Source organism: Mya arenaria, chromosome 14 (genome assembly GCF_026914265.1).
Source record: "Mya arenaria isolate MELC-2E11 chromosome 14, ASM2691426v1".
In the NCBI taxonomy this organism is placed as follows: Eukaryota; Metazoa; Mollusca; class Bivalvia; order Myida; family Myidae; genus Mya; species Mya arenaria.
Genome location: NC_069135.1, coordinates 45,031,493 through 45,051,611, shown reverse-complemented (window position 1 = coordinate 45,051,611; position 20,119 = coordinate 45,031,493). Strand labels below are relative to the sequence as shown.

The 20,119-nt window shown below is 37.6% G+C and overlaps 1 protein-coding gene across 1 annotated transcript in view; it reads right to left on the bottom strand.

The window, feature by feature from the left end:
* The window catches only part of LOC128216171 (leucine-rich repeat serine/threonine-protein kinase 2-like), a 58,819-nt gene extending 38,970 nt beyond the window's left edge, over positions 1 to 19,849 (bottom strand). Inside the window, 23 exon segments of the mRNA XM_052922748.1 lie at positions 448 to 639; positions 1,058 to 1,156; positions 1,843 to 1,942; positions 4,048 to 4,167; positions 4,543 to 4,643; positions 4,987 to 5,098; positions 5,483 to 5,625; positions 6,376 to 6,456; positions 6,976 to 7,104; positions 7,771 to 7,901; positions 8,223 to 8,352; positions 9,753 to 9,859; positions 10,326 to 10,411; positions 10,677 to 10,786; positions 12,400 to 12,522; positions 13,011 to 13,136; positions 14,994 to 15,125; positions 15,545 to 15,688; positions 16,059 to 16,147; positions 16,495 to 16,577; positions 18,585 to 18,676; positions 19,029 to 19,257; positions 19,717 to 19,849. Of these exon segments, the coding sequence (XP_052778708.1) occupies positions 448 to 639; positions 1,058 to 1,156; positions 1,843 to 1,942; positions 4,048 to 4,167; positions 4,543 to 4,643; positions 4,987 to 5,098; positions 5,483 to 5,625; positions 6,376 to 6,456; positions 6,976 to 7,104; positions 7,771 to 7,901; positions 8,223 to 8,352; positions 9,753 to 9,859; positions 10,326 to 10,411; positions 10,677 to 10,786; positions 12,400 to 12,522; positions 13,011 to 13,136; positions 14,994 to 15,125; positions 15,545 to 15,688; positions 16,059 to 16,147; positions 16,495 to 16,577; positions 18,585 to 18,676; positions 19,029 to 19,245 (2,647 nt within the window). The 5' untranslated portion in view covers positions 19,246 to 19,257; positions 19,717 to 19,849.
* Between the last annotated feature and the right edge of the window lie 270 nt (positions 19,850 to 20,119).

Here is a 20,119-nt window from a genome sequence, read left to right as displayed (position 1 = left end):
TGTTTAAAATGTTTTTCGAGCGGTCTTATATACATGTATATGCAGACTGTTTGCTAAAAGACCGCAAAGAAAAGATTTAAACAATAGATAGTTTGAATATAAAGTTGAAAGCCGCTCGGAAGAACGCTTCAGATATGTTGGTGTAGTTTATCACTTTACATAACATCAAATCATTAAACTAGATGAGTGATCGTTACATGTTTTGGTGACCGAACTCGGTATTTTTTAAGTAGTCGATAGAAATAAGGATGCCCCTGGATGCCGTTGAGGCAGTTTTAAGATTATGACTATTCAAAGGGTGAGGAACGAGTGTGTTATGACCGAAATTGCAGAAATTGGGTGTTGGGGAATGACAAATATAATTCGCAAAAAACGATGATTTACCGACTTATGATACCAACCGATATTTTAAATAAAAACATTTATAACACCGAGAAAAATACTAACAAGTTATCGTTTTTGGTAGTCGTCTCTCTAGCCTGGCGATATTCCTCTCTTGTGTTCGCTCTGTAACCAGTTTGTGTCGCAGCCGGACATAGGGGTATCGAAGGTGCGAATCGGATTTGGAGTACGCCAGTTTTCTCTTCTGTCTCCGTTCTTCACCGGACCGAATCTTGTCCAAGTACGCGCGTCCAACCTCTATAAAATATAAAACGAAGAAACGGATAGTTCATTCAGAAATAATAACACTTCTATACTTTTATATATCGATATGTTTCACTATTTTTGAAAGTTACCCCATTCTCACTTACAAATCAAACTTCAGCGCGTACACGGCTGGGACACAATTTCAACGACGTCATTTCAAAAATGACGCATAAAAATTGGATCGTTTTTCTGAACAAAAAAACAACAATTGAATGTTAATATTAATATTCTTTTTAGGTATATAATAAAAAGAATATTGTTAGTATCAGTGTAAGATCGAGACATATTTCACCTCGTGAACACCAAGATAACTATTTAATATCTCATTTACATATAACTTTTAATTTTCACTCTGTAAAAATATATAACGATCTAAACAAAGAATTATCCTTCATGCAATTTTCCTAACCTGTTTCTGATAAAACTGTCTGTCTGTCCGTGATAGCAGTTATTATCCAGGTCTTCTCCAGTGAACGTAAGTTAAGGCCATTCCAACATATCACACCATCTAGTACAGACAATGGTATAATTTAACTCGATGTGATAGGTGTATTATGAATTATTAACACACACATTAACTGTACAATACAATAGTTATACTGCAACACATATATTCACAATAAAACATGATCAATATTTGCATACAAAAGCCTTTATCGGAACGATTATATTGTTTTCGTACGGTTACTATGTGTTATCATATGAAAAGAACGTAAATAAACCATTAAATAATTGTACTTATCGATTATATGTAATTATTTTATAGATCCCAATTTAGGTCCTGTTCACTAACTGCCTTCATGTTTTCTTATCTAATAGAATAGACGAAAGACATGCATAAATCGATACGAATTTCTCTTTAGTCTTGCTTAGTCAATCAATATAGAACACAATAAATAAGCAGCAACGTCGCGTATTTACTGCTAACGCTCTTCCTGTGTACTTTCCAGGGGCATTACTCTTCTTACATGTGCGGTTATGAGTCAGAGTGCGTTGAAACAATCTGGTTAATAATAATTGAGGCCATAATTAAGTGCTTTGCTACATATATGCGTAGTGTTTCTAGCAACATTGAGTACTCAGTTTCATGCAAATTTGATGTATGTATTTAGTTTGAGGTAACAACTGTATCAAGAGCTTATCGCAATATCGCACCAAAAAACAGAACACAAGTAAAACAATTCCAAAACGTACTCTCCCTGTCGTAGCCTATCTCTTGTAGAAGAAGTCCGGTGACAACGTCTGTACCTTGCTCCAGACTTAAGTTCAATGGAGTATGCAAGTCTAAAACTCCCTGAAATGGTATGAAGGAATAATAATAATAATAATAATAATAATAATAATAATAATAATAATAATAATAATAATAAAACTAAATGCTCATTTAATATAAGCTATCAAACCAAAATGTTCTAAATATTTTATTTTATCCTATAAACAGTTGTTTGGTTATTGCAATTCATTTATTAGTTTAGTTTCTATGTTTAAAATAGTCTTAAATCGGCTCATATATGAACTGGATTTCATACAGATTGTAAGTACATACTTACACTCGACGAATGGTTATGCAACAATCCGTCACCCTTTGCTAAATACATATTATAAATACACTTTTACAATTAAAATCTAAACGCTTAGGAGTGACATACTTTTGGCCAGCTAGTCATTTAATGCCAGTGGAAAGTGTATAAAGATTTCCCAGTTTGTCTCAATAATTTCAGCCCAGAGCCTCGAGCATGTAGAATGCATTTTGTTTGATACATTTGGTTTAGCGGATATACCCTGTTAGTAAATTAATTACGACTCGCATTAAGATGTAGAGTAGATATTATTAGAAATGCTTTATCCGTCGCATTGCATTATTTATGAAATCAAAGTTCCAGATAAGGTTTAAATTCCTCTAGAAGTCCTCAATATGCAGTTGAGTATTAGTCCATGGTTATGTTATGTATGTGGGTATTCCACATATTAAATGAGTATTTTAAGTGACTGGTACTTCATGTTTTTGATTAAATTTAGTATCATAAAAGGCATAAAAACTCTCAGATTGTTCGCGAGGGAATTCTAAAGCATGCCTATACCACCTTTAGATGTTTGTGATTTTTTTGGTTGTTGTTTCAACAATTACATGAATATTCAGAAAACGTAGCAGGCCGAAAGCATTTCAATGCATCATTGTCAATAAACAGTTTCTTTACTCCGAGGAATCTTTCTTCCGGAACGTTTTGAACTTTTCTACTAGGGAAAACGTTTGAAATACGATCGCAGGAAAAGATTAACTACCGATAGGATCTCTTAACTGTTGTCTCCTATTGAATGATTAGGCTACTTTCTACAACTAAACGTGTGTGTCCACGATGCATGACTATCTTTCTTAACTACTGTTGTCTAGGCAACTGTCTTCCATTGGAAAGTTATAACTAAACCCGTCCCTGCATTGTTTTATGAAAAATGCTTTCGATTAGTCCTTCATACATAAATACACCCAAAGCTAGCTCAATTTGATAGTCTGTGTCAGGTTTTCCAGTTTCACTGCCTGTCATCCAAGTGCCTGTACGTCTGTATTTTCTAAGGCGTTTTGGCCCAAAATGCCATTCTTTGAGGTTTATCAACTGAACCTGGACTCAAATGGCATTCTAAGCATCAAATGGGGCAGTTTTACACATCTTGGCACACATTTCAAGTTCTCGCAGTCAAATTTTCACCAAATTTGGACATTTTCAGTGCTCGTAAGATTGCAGACGACTCAATTAAAAAAAAAAAATAGGCGAAAGTTGTGAAAACCAGGAAATAGCATATTTCGATCAACCGGACAAGATAAATGCATTTAATTGTGAAAAAATGCCAGAAATAGTGAAATGCAATACATTTCTTGCCAAAAATGACACTTTTTAAACATAGCAGTTTGGTCACTTTTAGGTTACACACCACCATTGTCATTTCCTCTATAATTCAATGTGAAATGATTATTTTTAGACAACATTTAAAGGCATTTCGAGCGAATGCAGACTATGATAAACATATATATTCTTAAAGTACAAGCTTTATTACCTTTTTAAGCCAATAAAAAGGTGGGTCAAGTTATTCCTAAGAAAAATCTCTCCACTTGAAAAACAAACTCTAAAAATTGCACAGTCCGCCATGACAGTTCTTCCAAAATGACCTTTCAACTATAGGGCAGCAGTTTATGCTTAAATCTCTATTCTAAATGACAAATCAAGCAATAATAGATACTCAAGGATTAAAAGTTTCAGGAATAATGATATTTTTGATTTACAGTGTATTGAGCATGTGAAAACATGTCTTTCAGTCATAAAAAAGATTATTTTTTATTGAGAATTTTCCACACAACGGAAGTACATATGACGCAATGGTGACGTCATACCTATACCACAATACCTGTCTAAGCAGCAGTCTGACGATATCATCGTGAGCTTTCTGCACAGCGAGACAAAGGGGCGTATGTGTGTCGGCTCCGGTGTTCACATCCGCACCCAGCTCAAGAAGACATTGGGTGGCCTGACATAGAATCGAAAATTTGAAAAAGGGACTGGATGTTTATATATTTTTAAATTTAATTTGTTTTTATTTATTTTCTTAAAAGTGGTTTTAACTGCAACCAAGTTGATTAAAATTGTATTGAAAATGGGAGCAATGTTCGTGTTAATTTACTCTTTATGTACGAAAGACAATACTATACTATGTTTGCTATTCTTTCGCCTTCAGACTGTGATACGACATGATCAAACAGCTCACGTATTAAGGAATGAACTTTAACGAAACCTAATTTTATTGAGCATTTAAGTTTACAGCATAGAATGAAACTAACGCTTCCAGTAAAATATAACATGAGCGAGCCATTGTTGGACAATATATTTAGTTAGCAATACTCACTGATAGTGTGCCTTTCTTGCAGGCAGAAAGGAGCATGGCGGATTTGAGATTCTGCTCCTGACTGAGAACGTACAGACATTCGCTGGCCACCGCTTGAACACCTTTTGTTTGTGGAAAGAATAATAGGTATATCTCTTTTATGAGGAAACAATTATGTAGCTCTCTGCTTGTACACCTAATATGTATAGTTATAGAGGAGTTTATAAAGGGCATAGCCAATATTGGCGTGAACACCTTATGTGTTTATGAAGATTCCTTTTATACTACCGGGCGGTAAAATTGTTAGCTAGGATGTTGTTAAGTTGCATTTGAAGTGTGAGATAAAGCAATTGTAAATGACAAATGCGTCGTTGATTTACAAGTTATACTACTAATGTTGGTGAGATGAGGCTGAACAATTAGTGTTGCCTTTGCTCATACTTATTAATTTATGAGTTTTTTTACCTGCGAATTCGTTATCCAACAGTTCGAACAACCGATGGTGGCAATCTGTTTCAATAAACGAGTGACTGATCTCTTTGTCAGACTCGACAAGCAACTGAATTGCAACGCACGCCTGAAAACGATACTCTTAAATGATGAACGAATTGTAATTATAAATGTGCTCCATATTTTAACCATTGACCATCCAATACAGAAACAAGTTTTGAGGAGTGTATACAAGAAAATATTTGAGCAATCATTTATTTTCCAAGAAATTACCGAGAACATGATACCTAAATTACTTAAGTACTGATTACCTGTCAAAGGTTCGTATATTACAAACACCTTAGGTTGATCTTAATATTTGTAAAGTTGTGATTTGAAAATGAGGTCAATTTACCAATTATACGAAAAGAAATACACAGGATATAAAAAAATGATATCGATAACGACCCCTGGCATCTTAACAAAAGTACAGTATGCCTCGATTTGAAACTCATTCAATCCCATACCACACCTCAGAGAGTAATCCCTTGGACTCGGTGTAGTCCGTGAGCGCTGTGCAGATGACAGTGACCACTCTTTGTCTGTTAAGATCATCCAGGACCATGCTGGGGCAAGCCAGGAGTTGGAGAACAATCAGACCTTTCTTCACAATCACTTAAAATATCACCAAAAGTCGATTAACAAATATCTGGAGATATCAGTTTGTCGTTTTAACGGGACTGTACACCAGATTGGCACCAAAAAAAGTTTTTTTCTGTAACGAATCTCAGGACAATTATTTAATAGAATGTGTTACGCTTTGTTATCATAATTGAAAAAAAGTACCAAAATGTAAAAAAACAATTGTGTCGGAGACCGGGTTCGAACCTGTGTCGCCAAAATTGCAATCCACTGAGGTACGACGGCATAATCTAATTGGGTGACATAATTAAGCTATATACCTAACTCGGTAATATCACGTGATAACACCGACTAGCCAATCACGCATAAGGAATGAATTCTACAGTAGACATACCCAGTAATCTTTTTTAATGGGAAAAACGAAATAACTGCTAAACTTAAATACATTGTAAGCTATGCGGTACTTCAGTTAGTAAGTTTCAATGCATTATACACATTAATACCAAGTTTATGACAGTTTTCGACAATTTTCTTTTTTTTTCTTGCAAATTGATCATCTGGTGCACAGTTGCTTTAACGGTAATCATATCAGATAAAGTCATCGTTTTAAAATCGAAGGGTTCTTTTACGAAATATTATTTAATCAGATACGATACTTCAGATGACTCGAGAATGTAGGACCTGGCTGTATTCAAACACCGTGCCAAATTAGGCGTGTTTTAAGCAGTTTTAGGTCTATTAGTTATCTGTTGTTACAAAATTCATTAAAGAGTTGTCACTTACGGATGTTATTGAGCGCGTTGTTGAGTGTGTTAAGGGTGGCTTCTAATGCTCCGCAGTTGAGAAGCATCTCTGGTCCGCCCTCTTAAAGAAGAATTAATGTGCTACAGTTATTAATTGGCAAATTTTCGTTGTTCTTTATTCCATATAAAACAGGGTTGTCATTGACATTTTTGGAAACTTGAGTTGTTCTTGTAATTTACATTGGATTATTTTAACAATTAAAGGAAAAAACGTTGATTAGTAATATTTGATCGATTCAATATCTTACGCTGTGGTACGCTTTACCCCGCTAACCCCATTTAGGGTCATCTACTGATCCCGTATCTGACTTCTGTTTTTTTATTAGATTTTCCCAAACACTTGTCAAACGATCATTTATAAATGAATATGAATATTTGTAGTGCGTAAATGTATAGTAGGTAAAATAAATATTGGGGCTAAATTATTGATAATAAGATCATAAAATCTCATTTTAGTGACAATTAGTTGATACTCTTTAGGAAAAACATAAAACAGTAAGCTTAACATTGATATCGTTAATAATCAGTTTAGTTGATATTATTGGCTTAGGATTGTTTGAGCTATCAGCCCAAGACCTACCTGCCCCAGCAAGGACGGCGAAGGCCTCCAGTCCCGCTTCCTGAATCATGGACTCGCGCGGAAACTTGGCCATGGACGAGATTATCTTCTCCGGGATTCGTTCAATAAAACACTGGTACCGCACAACGTCTGCAAAAAATCATTACAAAAGTAATTACCGTAAACATTAATTGTTAAAAGAGTGGCGACTATGATGTATGATAACTGAATTTATCTTGCTTTGCGCCGGCATTTTCGAGGTATGGTCGAGGGCATTTGCAAGTTTCACAGGCGTTCAGTTATAACACGGCATGTGTGTTGTTGGAATATTAAGTTAGTTTTGGCAGAACGACCAAACTCCAGAATGTCGCAGGATTCAAAAACCCATTCCTGAATGAAAGCATTACTCATGCCAGAACAAGCAGCATAAACGCCCAGCACAAAATGTCATAAAACTACACATTGCTTTTTATTTTAATCTCATATATCCAGCAACCGCCCTTCGTCAGCCCGATGGGCAATATCAGTCCTATTCGAACGAACCCGTCGATACTATATAGACCTTTTAGGTCCGTCAATACAAGGCGATCCCGAGCCACTGATACCTTTATCTGTAAGACATGCTTTAGCACGTAGAATCTCTACTTGGACGGCCCCTACGGTACCCTAAAGTCAGTCAAAACGCTTATCAAACCATTCTTAAGAACAGACTCCAAGGCAGACTATAGAACTGAGATTCTCCATTTAGACTGCACCGTCATAAATGTATCGACCCTAGTACAGTCACCCATGATTTACCCCATCACCGATACTTACTCACGTCGGCCAGACAGGCTATGGCACTGAGAACCTCTATCTGGACGGCCCCGTCGTCACTGTATCGACCCTGTAGGTCAGTCAATACGCTGAACAGGCCGTCTCCAACCACGGACACCTTGTGGTCGTACCTTGAATGCCCACAATACAACACATTGGTTCAGACAAACAATTCTACGCCAAGAATGAAGATATGCCTCTCAGAGCTGCGTTTTGATTGCAAGGTCAAATGGTTAATTTAATGCCGATCTTAATTATTCGATGTCATTAATTATGCCTTTGTTCCAAATCGTTATTTTAAAAAGTAAAATCAATGCTTGTGTAGAGTTTAATTTGGTACCAAAACCAAAGCACACAACGGTTAAATAAATTTAGATCTATTATAACGCATATACGAATGTTTAACGTGTATTGTGTTATGTTGTTACCAAAACGAATCATTACAGACTTACAAGAATATGCAAAGTCCTCTTATCGCCCTACATCCGGTCTCCACAGCCCGTGCCAACTTGCGGTGTCGCCTCAGCCCGTCAATAATAGCCACGTGGACGTTCTTGTTCATGAGTGACGTGCAGAGAGGTTCTACAATATGAGTTAAGGTGTATTGTATTAATTGATGTAAATGAAATAAACCTTTTATGATGTACGTAATACCTGCTGCCACACGTTTATCATAGTTTATCATTGAAACTCAGGTAAAAGTAGTCGTCTGGACTCTCGACCTCGGAAAAGTTAAAAACAGAATAACTACGTGCGGTTCCGGGTATGTAATAAAGTCGTAAAAAGGTAATGCGTGATTCATTACACGGTAGTCAGAAGGTAACACTGTAGTCTGCTGTTGCACTTTAGTGAGCTGTTACACGGTAATCAAGTTATACACGGTAGTCAGCTGTTACACGGTAGTCAGCTGTTACACGGTAGTCAGCTGCTAAACTGTGTTCAGCTGCTATACGGTAGTCAGCTGTTACACGGTAGTTAGCTGCTATACGATAGTCAGCTGTTACACGGTAGTTAGCTGCTATACGGTAGTCAGCTGTTACACGGTAGTTAGCTGCTATACGGTAGTCAGCTGTTACACGGTAGCCAGCTGCTAAACTGTGGTCAGCTGCTATACCATAGTAAGCTGTTACACGGTAGTCAACTGTTACACGGTAGTCAGCTGCTAAACTGTGGTCAGCTGCTATACCATAGTAAGCTGTTACACGGTAGTCAACTATTACACGGTAGTCAGCTGCTAAACTGTAGTCAGCTGTTACACGGTAGTCAGCTGTTACACGGTAGTCAGCTGCTATACGGTAGTCAGCTGCTATACGGTAGTCAGCTGTTACACGGTAGCCAGCTGTCACACGGTAGCCAGCTGTTACACTGTAGTCAGCTGCTATATGGTTGTCAGCTATAACACGGTAGTCAGCTGTTACACGGTAGTCAGCTGTTATACGGTAGCCAGCTGTTACACTGTAGTCAGCTGCTATATGGTTGTCAGCTATAACACGGTAGTCAGCTGTTACATGGTAGTCAGCTGCTATACGGTAGTCAGCTGCTATACGGTAGTCAGCTGTTACACGGTAGCCAGCTGTTACACGGTAGCCAGCTGATACACTGTAGTCAGCTGCTATATGGTTGTCAGCTATAACACGGTAGTCAGCTGTTACACGGTAGCCAGCTGTTATACGGTAATCAGCTGTTACACGGTAGTCAGCTGCTACAATGTAGTTAGCTCCCTTCCAGTAGGTAGCCCGACAAATGGGAGTAAAGTAACACTACTTGAGCATAGATTGATGTGAATTGGAATTGTCGCTTCAGTATACCTTTTACTTTAAGTTTGAACATTAGCCCTTCCACACTAAGTTTCACATACCACTGTTAGCTGCTAATCGGAATCTGACAGGTAAATAACAAAAAAGTTGCGGAAAACTATATACATTTAATTTGAACTTGATCCTCACTCGTGAAGCTCAACACTCACACTAGAATGGACATACCATTGTCGGCTGCTATCCAGAAAATGGCCTCACATGCGGCCACAAACACTTCGGCCTCCTTTCTGTAGGTGAGCAACGCCCCAACAACTAGGTTGTGCACGGGGTCCCTGTATAGGAGGATATCAGCATGGGATTCGAGGCATCAACGATGCTTGTACTTTATGATTTTTTAAACAATATAACAAAGAGTCCAGGTGGTCGTTTCAATAAGGCTTAGTGTTTAGTCGTAACTTTCAAATGGCAACATATTGATTGTTATTTCTCCCCAGCTTTGTTTATATTTTAATACTGGCTTAAGTTGAATTCACTCAAACATGTTACAAAGTAACCAAAATATGACACTAAGATCATTTCAATTTACGATTAAAATTGCGTAAGATTTGTATTGGAACCGCCCAATCGTAAAGGCGTTTTGTGACTGGTCTGAGTTTAAGGAATGTACGTAGCGTTTTTTAAAGCAACCATCTTAAATATGAGCAAAACAAACATACATGGTTGAAACATTTTACTTTAAATAAGTCGGAATCTAGATGTATAATATGTTATTTTAATAAAGGACAGTTGTTTAGGTACTGTTTCTGATCCTGGCTGTCCCCTATCCACATGTGTCCACTGGGGCGGTACTCCAATACTATTGACAGCGTACGGCATCCGGCAACCTAGAGACGAAATCAACACTGAGACTTATGAAAAGGAAATCATTCATGTTGTCATGTCACTCATGTGCTTCGAAAAAAATGAGAAACAGAAAAATATACTGAATATATTATAAGGTGAAATTAGGCACGTTGATAGATTCAATTCATAGAATTAAACATAAATTATTTCAATAAACTTATAACCGTATGAAATGTACATGCTACATTAAAGTTATGATAATTACGACAATGATGTGATTCACGAACAAGGACATAATAAATTCACCTGCACGTGAGCCTGATCTACATGTATGGACATCGCCGTGTATACAGCCTTGATAATCAACCGGGCAGTCTCGTCCGCTTTCGACTGGGACATGTCCAAAATCTGGGGCACTAGGTAAATATGCATAAATCAAATATTGAACATAGACTGTTAGTTCTTTGTTTTTGATACAGTTCTCCATAAGATATAGTGGAAGCTTCTAAAAGAAGAACAACTGTTTGCTTTAAGATATCAGTGATTAGAGGTGTGTTCAGGCTTGAATGATCGTGGTTATTACTATGGCTTAATCCACAAAATGCATCTGTCAATCGAATTCATACTACAAAATAAAACCGACTGCCCGCCATCAACGTGATGGAGTATACTTTCACGTGTCACGTGACAATAACAACTGTAGAGGCGGGCTCATACCTTCACAAACCACCCATACAGTTTTACCCCCGCAAACCACCTATACAGGTTTACCCCCGCAAACCACCCATACAGGTTTATCCCCGCAAACCACCCATACAGTTTTACCCCCGCAAACCACCCATACAGGTTTACCCCCGCAAACCACCCATACAGGTTTACCCCCCCCCCCCCCCCCCCCGAAAACCACCCATACAGTTTTACCCCCGCAAACCACCCATACAGGTTTACCCCCGAAAATCACCCATACAGTTTTACCCCGCAAACCACCCATACAGGTTTACCTCCGCAAACCACCCATACAGTTTTACCCCCGAAAACCACCCATACAGTTTTACCCCCGCAAACCACCCATACAGTTTTACCCCCGCAAACCACCCATACAGTTTTACCCCTGCAAACCACCCATACAGTTTTACCCCAGAAAACCACCCATACAGTTTGCATTGGCTTCCACGGACCAATTTACTCGTAGACACAATAACAAACACAAATCTTTGAAGATTTGAAACTGACTGTTGGAAGCCGCCATTTGGTCGTTACAAATGTACTCTCTCTTCGTGGCAAAAAGTTATAATTTAACTAATTTATGAGCAAAAAGTGTACTTGCAAGGACCAATATCATTTTTCTAAATCTGCATATCACGTTCATATGTCTTATTGTATGGCTAGGAAGTTTGAAATCAAAGTTCCCTGTGACCGAAACAACAACTGCGGCAGACATGGTCATAATGTTTCAAATGTCATGAATAGAAGAAATTCAATAGAGGGATTCAATACATCATTCTGCTTTCATGGTTCAAACATAACATTGCTATACTCTCATACATATTTGAAAACGATTTTGTTGCAAAATATTTATATCCGATGAACTTCTAATAAAAAAAAACGGAATTGAGCATTACGGTGTCTGAATTTTCGTGTCATCAAAAAGTATGACCATTTTCAATTCAATAAGGATTGTAAAGAACGTATCACCTACATTTTTATTAAGCGAAAAAGTATCTTCAGTATTTTCACGGCTACATCATGCTACATCAGGCTGGACAGATCGAACAAAAATGACAAAGATGAACTTAAGCCGGTTTTTAATAGAACTGCTTTTGTGTTGTTTTTTCTGTATCATTTCTTGATCAATTGTTTTAATCTGTGCATCCTTATTTGGGTATACATCTCGTAATCATTACTCGCATAAGTCTCGTATACGTTGTTCATGACAAATCAAAATCCGACATTCCAATACTCTTTTAAAAAACTTTGAAACTAGTGATAACTAATAGATATTACATTTGTACCATATAGTTACACTTACCCAAGGTTTCAATCATTTTCAGGCCAGACTTCTGAACATTCCCAGTCAGTTTGAACACATCCATAATCGTAAAGAGGCCATTCTGAACAAAACTGTTCGCTGCCATTATCGCCTGCACCTCCGCTAAAATACGCAATACATTATACGTCTAATAAAACTCTTCGTCATATCTGTACAGTATAGTTGCCTATAAAATTCATGACAACTAACAATTAGATTATCATTAAGCATTGCTAATATTTGTTATTATATTATGTTTCATATTCGGATCTCTGTATGAGACTCTTATGAACCATGTATCTATCTTATGCTAAACGTGGGCTTGAATATTTTAAACAGTTAACAAATTTGACTCATTATTCCAGACTGAATTCATAATGCTTGAATCAGCACAAGAAGCACGTAACTCTATATTATATAGCATGAGTTAATATATATACACCACACGTGCGAATCCCTGGTTATATTCAAGCATTTACACAAACAGTTAAGTCGTGCCTGTGTGCAATACTAAAAACAAAAACAAATCCAGCACAGCTGACAAACATGCAAAGGCGTGCCATATTATATTATGAAGTATATAAACCATATACAGCTATATAAACACGTACGATCTCTGCTGATTGTTTCCAGTAGTTCCATGGCGTCACAAATAATGGTGACGTCATTCAGTGAGATTAAACACATTTCCATCAACGTTAGATGGACGTCCTTTGAAATAAGATGACAAACGTGCGCTGAAACGTAATAAATGCAAAGAAAAATCGATTTGTAACAGTGAAATATCATTTTTATTTCGCTGATAAATCTCTAAAATCCACTGGAAAGCGTTTAACTAATATAAGTTAAGTGCTCCTTTCAGTAGAAGATGTATTTCACCGAGTGAACACCAAAAGCTACATTCCACGATTGGCATGTAATAGTTAGTTTTGGTGTTCAAGTGGTGACATATATTGCGATCTTACAGTGAAACGAACATTTGTTTTCTTCTTTTTGTTATAATCCAAAATAGGATATTGACTAAAAGCGTGCCAAACTGTATGCGGCGTCGTTAAAATAGTGCGCGCGCTGACGTTTGATTAGGAATTGATAATTTATTGTTGAAGAAATGCGTCTGTATTAAAATTATAGCTGATATTTGAAACGTCATATTAGTTAAATTCCGTTACGTTAATCTTATTAGACCCCGATTTCTTGAAACTTTTTAAGTCTCTTATAACAGGATTAAGCTTTGCTCACTATTTTTTTTTTCTATAATTTATATTAAATTAACTTCTGAAAGACTGTTTATGCTTTAAATAGTAATTATCTTTATGATAATCACAATTAACCATTTTTCAATTATCAAAATCAAATTTAAGTACTATGTATGTATTTTGGCTTATTGAAATAAGCTTCTTAAGCCTTAAGAAGTTTCGAGAAATAGGGGCCAGAACACAATATTAAAATACAATGACGTCATAACCTCTTGCTGGTTTAACAATGACGTCATACATAACCTCTTGCGGGTTTAACAATGACGTCATACATAACCTCTTGTGGGTTAAACATTGACGTCATGCATAACCTCTTGTGGGTTTAACAATGACGTTATACATAACCTCTTGCGGGTTTAACAATGACGTTATACATAACCTCTTGCGGGTTTAACAATGACGTTATACATAACCTCTTGCGGGTTTAACAATGACGTTATACATAACCTCTTGCGGGTTTAACAATGAAGTTATACATAACCTCTTGCGGGTTTAACAATGACGTTATACATAACCTCTTGCGGGTTTAACAATGACCTTATACATAACTTCTTGCGGGTTTAACAATGACCTTATACATAACCTCAACTTCTTGTGGAATTAACAATGGCGTCATACATAACATCTTGCCGGTTAAACAATGACGTCATACATAACCTCTTGACGGTTTAACAATGACGTCATACATAACCACTTGCCGGTTTAACAATGACGTCATACATAACCTCTTGACGGTTTAACAATGACGTCATACATAACCTCTTGACAGTTTCACAATGACGTCATACATAACCACTTGCCGGTTTGACAATGACGTCCTACATAACCTCTTGTGGGTTTAACAATGACGGCATAAATAACCTCTTGTGGGTTCAACAATGACGTGATACATAACCTCTTGTGGGTTCAACAATGACGTCATACATAACCTCTTGTGGGTTCAACAATGACGTCATACATAACCTCTTGCGGGTTTAACACTATGGGGTCATTTTATGAACGAGCGTTCGGCATAATATCGTAAGATGATGAATTTTCAATTAAATATATAGTGGGTGTCACAAAATTAATATATGTTTTACAAACAAAATCAAATAAACCTACAAATAAAGTTATCAGTTTCGAAATAGATATTCCAAGATATATCGCTTCCAAAAAGCGATCGTACGATTAGTGCTTTGATAAGATGGCCGCTATGAAGGTCAACTGTTCTCTCTACATAAGCCGAATGTAAATAATTGACTCCTCATAAACAATACTATTTTAAAATGTGTTCTTGAATTCTTTCTATTAGATGTATATATTCAAATAAATATTAAACAACGAAGTAGTAATTACTGTCATCCTCCCCTGTTAGAAGGGATAGAAGTTTGAGTTGTGTCGACGTGTCTACTCCGACGTGAATATTTTCAATGACGTGATCAGCAACACGCGCCATAAAATGTTCTCTCACAGAAGTAGGCGAAAATGCTGGAGAAAATACACATAAAAATCATGCAGACTTATAAAAAGTATTGACATCAATATATTCAAACTAAAACTCCGTGGTTAAAACGGATACCAGAGGTGATGTTCACTATTTAACTTAGGTAAATCTCATTCTGTCTTTTGGCCAGATATTTTTAACAAGTAATCCGGTTAGCTACATCGTTCTTAGATCCATATAATACGTATATTGAAAACCAGCCCAGGAAACAAACCAGTTTACGGACTAGCTGAAACCAAATCAAACCCCATCAAAACTTCGGGAGGGTTTAGACGGTGGGGTAAGTTTTTAATTGCTACGATTGAACACATTGTTTCCATTAATTACTATGAAAATACATTACTTTCTAGCTCCGCTCCAACAGGCTTCAGGTTCAAATCATTCGGGGACCAAAACAACGAACCTTTATGGCAGATACAGTTCTTTATGACTTCCATTGCGGCCTTGGTTACTCCGGGGGCTTCTGAGAAGACCAGTAGGGCATGACTAACCCTCTCAAACAGGTCATATTGTAGACCCTTCTCAAACAGATAACATCGGAACGTTTCTGGAAAAGATAAGCTTTTGGTGTTTACGATAAAAAAAACTACGTATCGAGTTGATGGGCCGCCACAAAGTGACCAAAAAGACCAATAGTACCATACAATTTCAAAACTATTGATGTGAGACTCTTCAAATGTCAACGTCAAGTAAGATTCCATTTGTCTTAAACACCTTTATGTAGACAAGTCAATTTTGATTTTTGATTGTGCAGGCATTGGATATTGCATTTTGAAACTTTGGAGTGAATCATTATTAATGTGCGAACCAGCAAGAGGTTATGTATGCCGTCATTGTTAAACCCCACAAGAAGTAATGACGTCACTGTATTTTAATATTCAGCATAAATATGCGATGGCACAAACACAAACATTTACCTAGTAACAAGAACTCTGCAAGGATTTTCAAACATTTTTCCTGAACGTATTGGTCTCCCTTGAATACATCTAATCGCTTTACAAGGAAGCTGAAAACAAAGCTGAACAAATTAAATTAAATTTAAAAAATCTCAATGATATATATAGCAAGTGTGCCATCTATGCACGCTCTACTCGAATTGTTTGGATATCTGCCATTTTCTTAAATTCTATTCAGTAATGCCTCTCTCTTCTTTAGCACTTGTTGGTGAATAAGGTAAACAAGGCAAAGGTTTTTAACAGATAGGGCTCATCTTATTTTGCTTACGATCTGGTGTCATTAGTACGACTCGTATATGTGTAAGTTTTGGTTATTGCACTTCTGGTCAGACTTAGAGTAAACTGATTATTCCAGAGCAATCAAGTTCCAATAATTTATTTATTAAGTTGCCAATACCTGTGAATGTGCTTATAGCTGACCGAAGTCTGCAAAAGAGTTTTGGTCTTCTTGCAAAGCAGGTAGAGGACTTCGAGTCCAACCTGCGATGTAAAATTGTACAACATAAACAAAAAACCTAGATTAATTTACTTCCATTGTATATTTTCATTACGTAATTTTGATATAACGTTACTACACCAAACACTCTTTCATCGAGTTTAACGAATGGTATTTGCTCTATGATTCTTATTTTTGAAGACAAAAATCGTTATACTAAAGTTTATTCATCTAAATTTATCAATAAATGACATTCATTTCCCCGGTCTACAAAGAAGACGACTGAAATGGTCATTCTGTTATCTCCAATGTGGCGAAAGCTGGTAGCAAGTCCGTTTTCTGGATAGAAACAAGTCCTGGTGTCCATTTAAAGAGACCACAGTAAAATACAGCTGACATGGATCGAACCCACAGCGTCCTGGATGAGAGGCTGGCACCTACATGTATACCACTAGACCATTCTAAACCTGGTAGGGATCGAACCCACAGCATCCGGGGTGAGAGGCTGACACCTACATGTATACCACTAGATCATTCTAACCCTGGCAGGGATCTAACCTACAACATCCAGGGTGAGAGGCTGACACCTACATGTATACCACTAGATCATTCTAACCCTGGCAGGGATCTAACCTACAACATCCAGGGTGAGAGGCTGACACCTACATGTATACCACTAGATCATTCTAACCCTGGCAGGGATCTAACCTACAACATCCAGGGTGAGAGGCTGACACCAACATGTATACCACTAGATCATTCTAACCCTGGCAGGGATCTAACCTACAACATCCAGGGTGAGAGGCTGACACCAACATGTATACCACTAGACCATTCTAACCCTGGCAGGGATCTAACCTACAACATCCAGGGTGAGAGGCTGACACCTACATGTATACCACTAGATCATTCTAACCCTGGCAGGGATCTAACCTACAACATCCAGGGTGAGAGGCTGACACCAACATATATACGACTAGATCATTCTAACCCTGGTAGGGATCGAACCGACAACATCCTGCGTGAGAGGCTGACACCTACATGTATACCACTAGACCATTCTAACCCTGGTAGGGATCGAACCGACAACATCCTGGTTGAGAGGCTGACACCTACATGTATACCACTAGATCATTCTAACCCTGGTAGGGATCGAACCCACAACATCCTGGTTGAGAGGCTGACACCTACATGTATACCACTAGACCATTCTAACACTGGCATGGGTGGAACCCACAACATCCTGTGTGAGAGGCTGACACCTACATGTATACCACTAGACCATCCTAACACTGACATGGGTCGAACCCACAACATCCTGTGTGAGAGGCTGACACCTACATGTATATCATTAGACCATTCTAACACTGGCATGGGTGGAACCCACAACATCCTGTGTGAGAGGCTGACACCTACATGTATACCACTAGACCATTCTAACCCTGGTAGGGATCGAACCCGCATCATCCTGGGTGAGAGGCTGACACCTACATGTATATCATTAGACCATTCTAACACTGACATGGGTCGAACCCACAACATCCTGTGTGAGAGGCTGACACCTACATGTATACCACTAGACCATCCTAACACTGACATGGGTCGAACCCACAACATCCTGTGTGAGAGGCTAACACATACATGTATACCACTGACATGGGTCGAACCCGCAACATCCTGGGTGAGAGGCTGACACCTATGTGTATACCACTAGACCATTCTTATCCTGGCAGGGATCGAACCGACAACATCCTAGGTGAGAGGCTGCCACCGACATGTATACAACCAGACCATTTTAACCCTGGTAGGGATCGAACCGACAACATCCTGGGTGAGAGGCTGCCACCTACACCATCCTAACCCTGGTAGGGATCGAACCCACAACATCCTGGGTGGGAGGCTGACACCTACATGTATAACACTAGACTATTCTTACCCCTGTACGGATCGAACCCGCAACCTCTTGCGTGAGAGGTGGCTGTCTTTACCATGCCAGTCATTATCTTACAGTGCTTTTAAACGCTAAGATTATGTGCAAACAGAAGTATTACCTGCTGGATGGCCAGGCTGTCAGGAAAATGGTCCAGTGCCGTGAAGACTAGCTGATGAACATGGTTGTCCGATAGGTAGATCAAACCCTCCTCTGGAATGGGCCAATACAAGGTTAAATGATTTCGATGCATTCTACATTGTAGTTAGTAGTGATTTCATTGTCAAAGACAACAACGACAATCACCTTTATTGCATATACGTTTGTTAATCGCAACATAAAAAAATAAATAGCGTAAGTGAATGGAAACATGTCTTTGCTTATACAAATACAATATTGAAAGTCCTATCAAGGACATTGTACGTGTGTGTTTATTGTCCTTGGTGTATTGTTTATGATATTCATATGGTGTAGAAATTTTTTAAAGGTTATTATCCGTCGTAGTTTTAATCTGCTTATGGTGGTGGAGCTACTCCTATACATGTTGGAATGATTATGTTTATACCGTCGTCAGTTTCCAGCGTTGTGTTTATTTCTTCCAAGGCCAGTTGGATTTTCCGCTGTTCAAAGTCTTGTTGCAGTATCATCAATGCCCCTGATAAGCCCCTGATGACGTCACTAGCGTCTGTTAAGACGGCATTTGGCACAGCGATAGACGTCTGCATGATAGGAGGCGTCATAAAGGGAGAGTGCCTCCCACTGTCTGTCATGTCGTCAGCCATGACGTTATTTTCCTGATTTTGTTTAAATAAATGATATCATTTAAACAATGCCTTATACATAAATAAATATTTATTATTTTTTTATTTATCATATGAGCACATAAGATATCAATATACGTACAATATCGCATATATTATAAACAGATGGAGAGCATTGTTCATTAAGAATGAATCGGAATCAATTGACTGAGGTAATGCATACACAACTAGCTAGTTACACGGGCTATTTATCATTTATCATACAAGCAGCTATTTGAATGTTTAACTTATTTTTCAGGAAGTAAATTCTCATACAATTATTTTTTAGTTTATGTTAATACTATCTCTATTTGGATGTTAGATAAATATCATTTGCGTGCTTAAGCTCAAGGTTATAAATACAAACATTTAGATAATACCGACTGCTCATGGTAATGAGTTTGAATTATTAAAAAGGTATCAAATCATGAGATAAGCAAACAATACACTTACAGTGGCTGAAACATATCCGATTAATCAAAAATCAAGACGTTTATCTTTTTTCATTTCTGTATCATCATGTCGAGCTGATATCATTGCAATGTTAAACACATGATTGAATCCATGTAATCATAGTCACATGCCGGAGTTATCTTTACAACTTTTGCTAGCTATATTTCAAATTCACCAATGTAAACAATCAATATAGGATATATACGTCCGAGAATGTTGCATTTTTCTCCCTTTGATAAACAAAGTCAAATGGGAATAATTCAACAAGGAAGTTCCAAACTTACGTTCTAACGATCGTTATTGTTGGTGTTGTTGTTGTTGTTGTTGTTGTTGTTACTACTGCTTCTGTTGTTGTTAATGTTGTTCTTGTTCTTGTTGAGTGTTTTTGTGTGTGTTTTTTTTA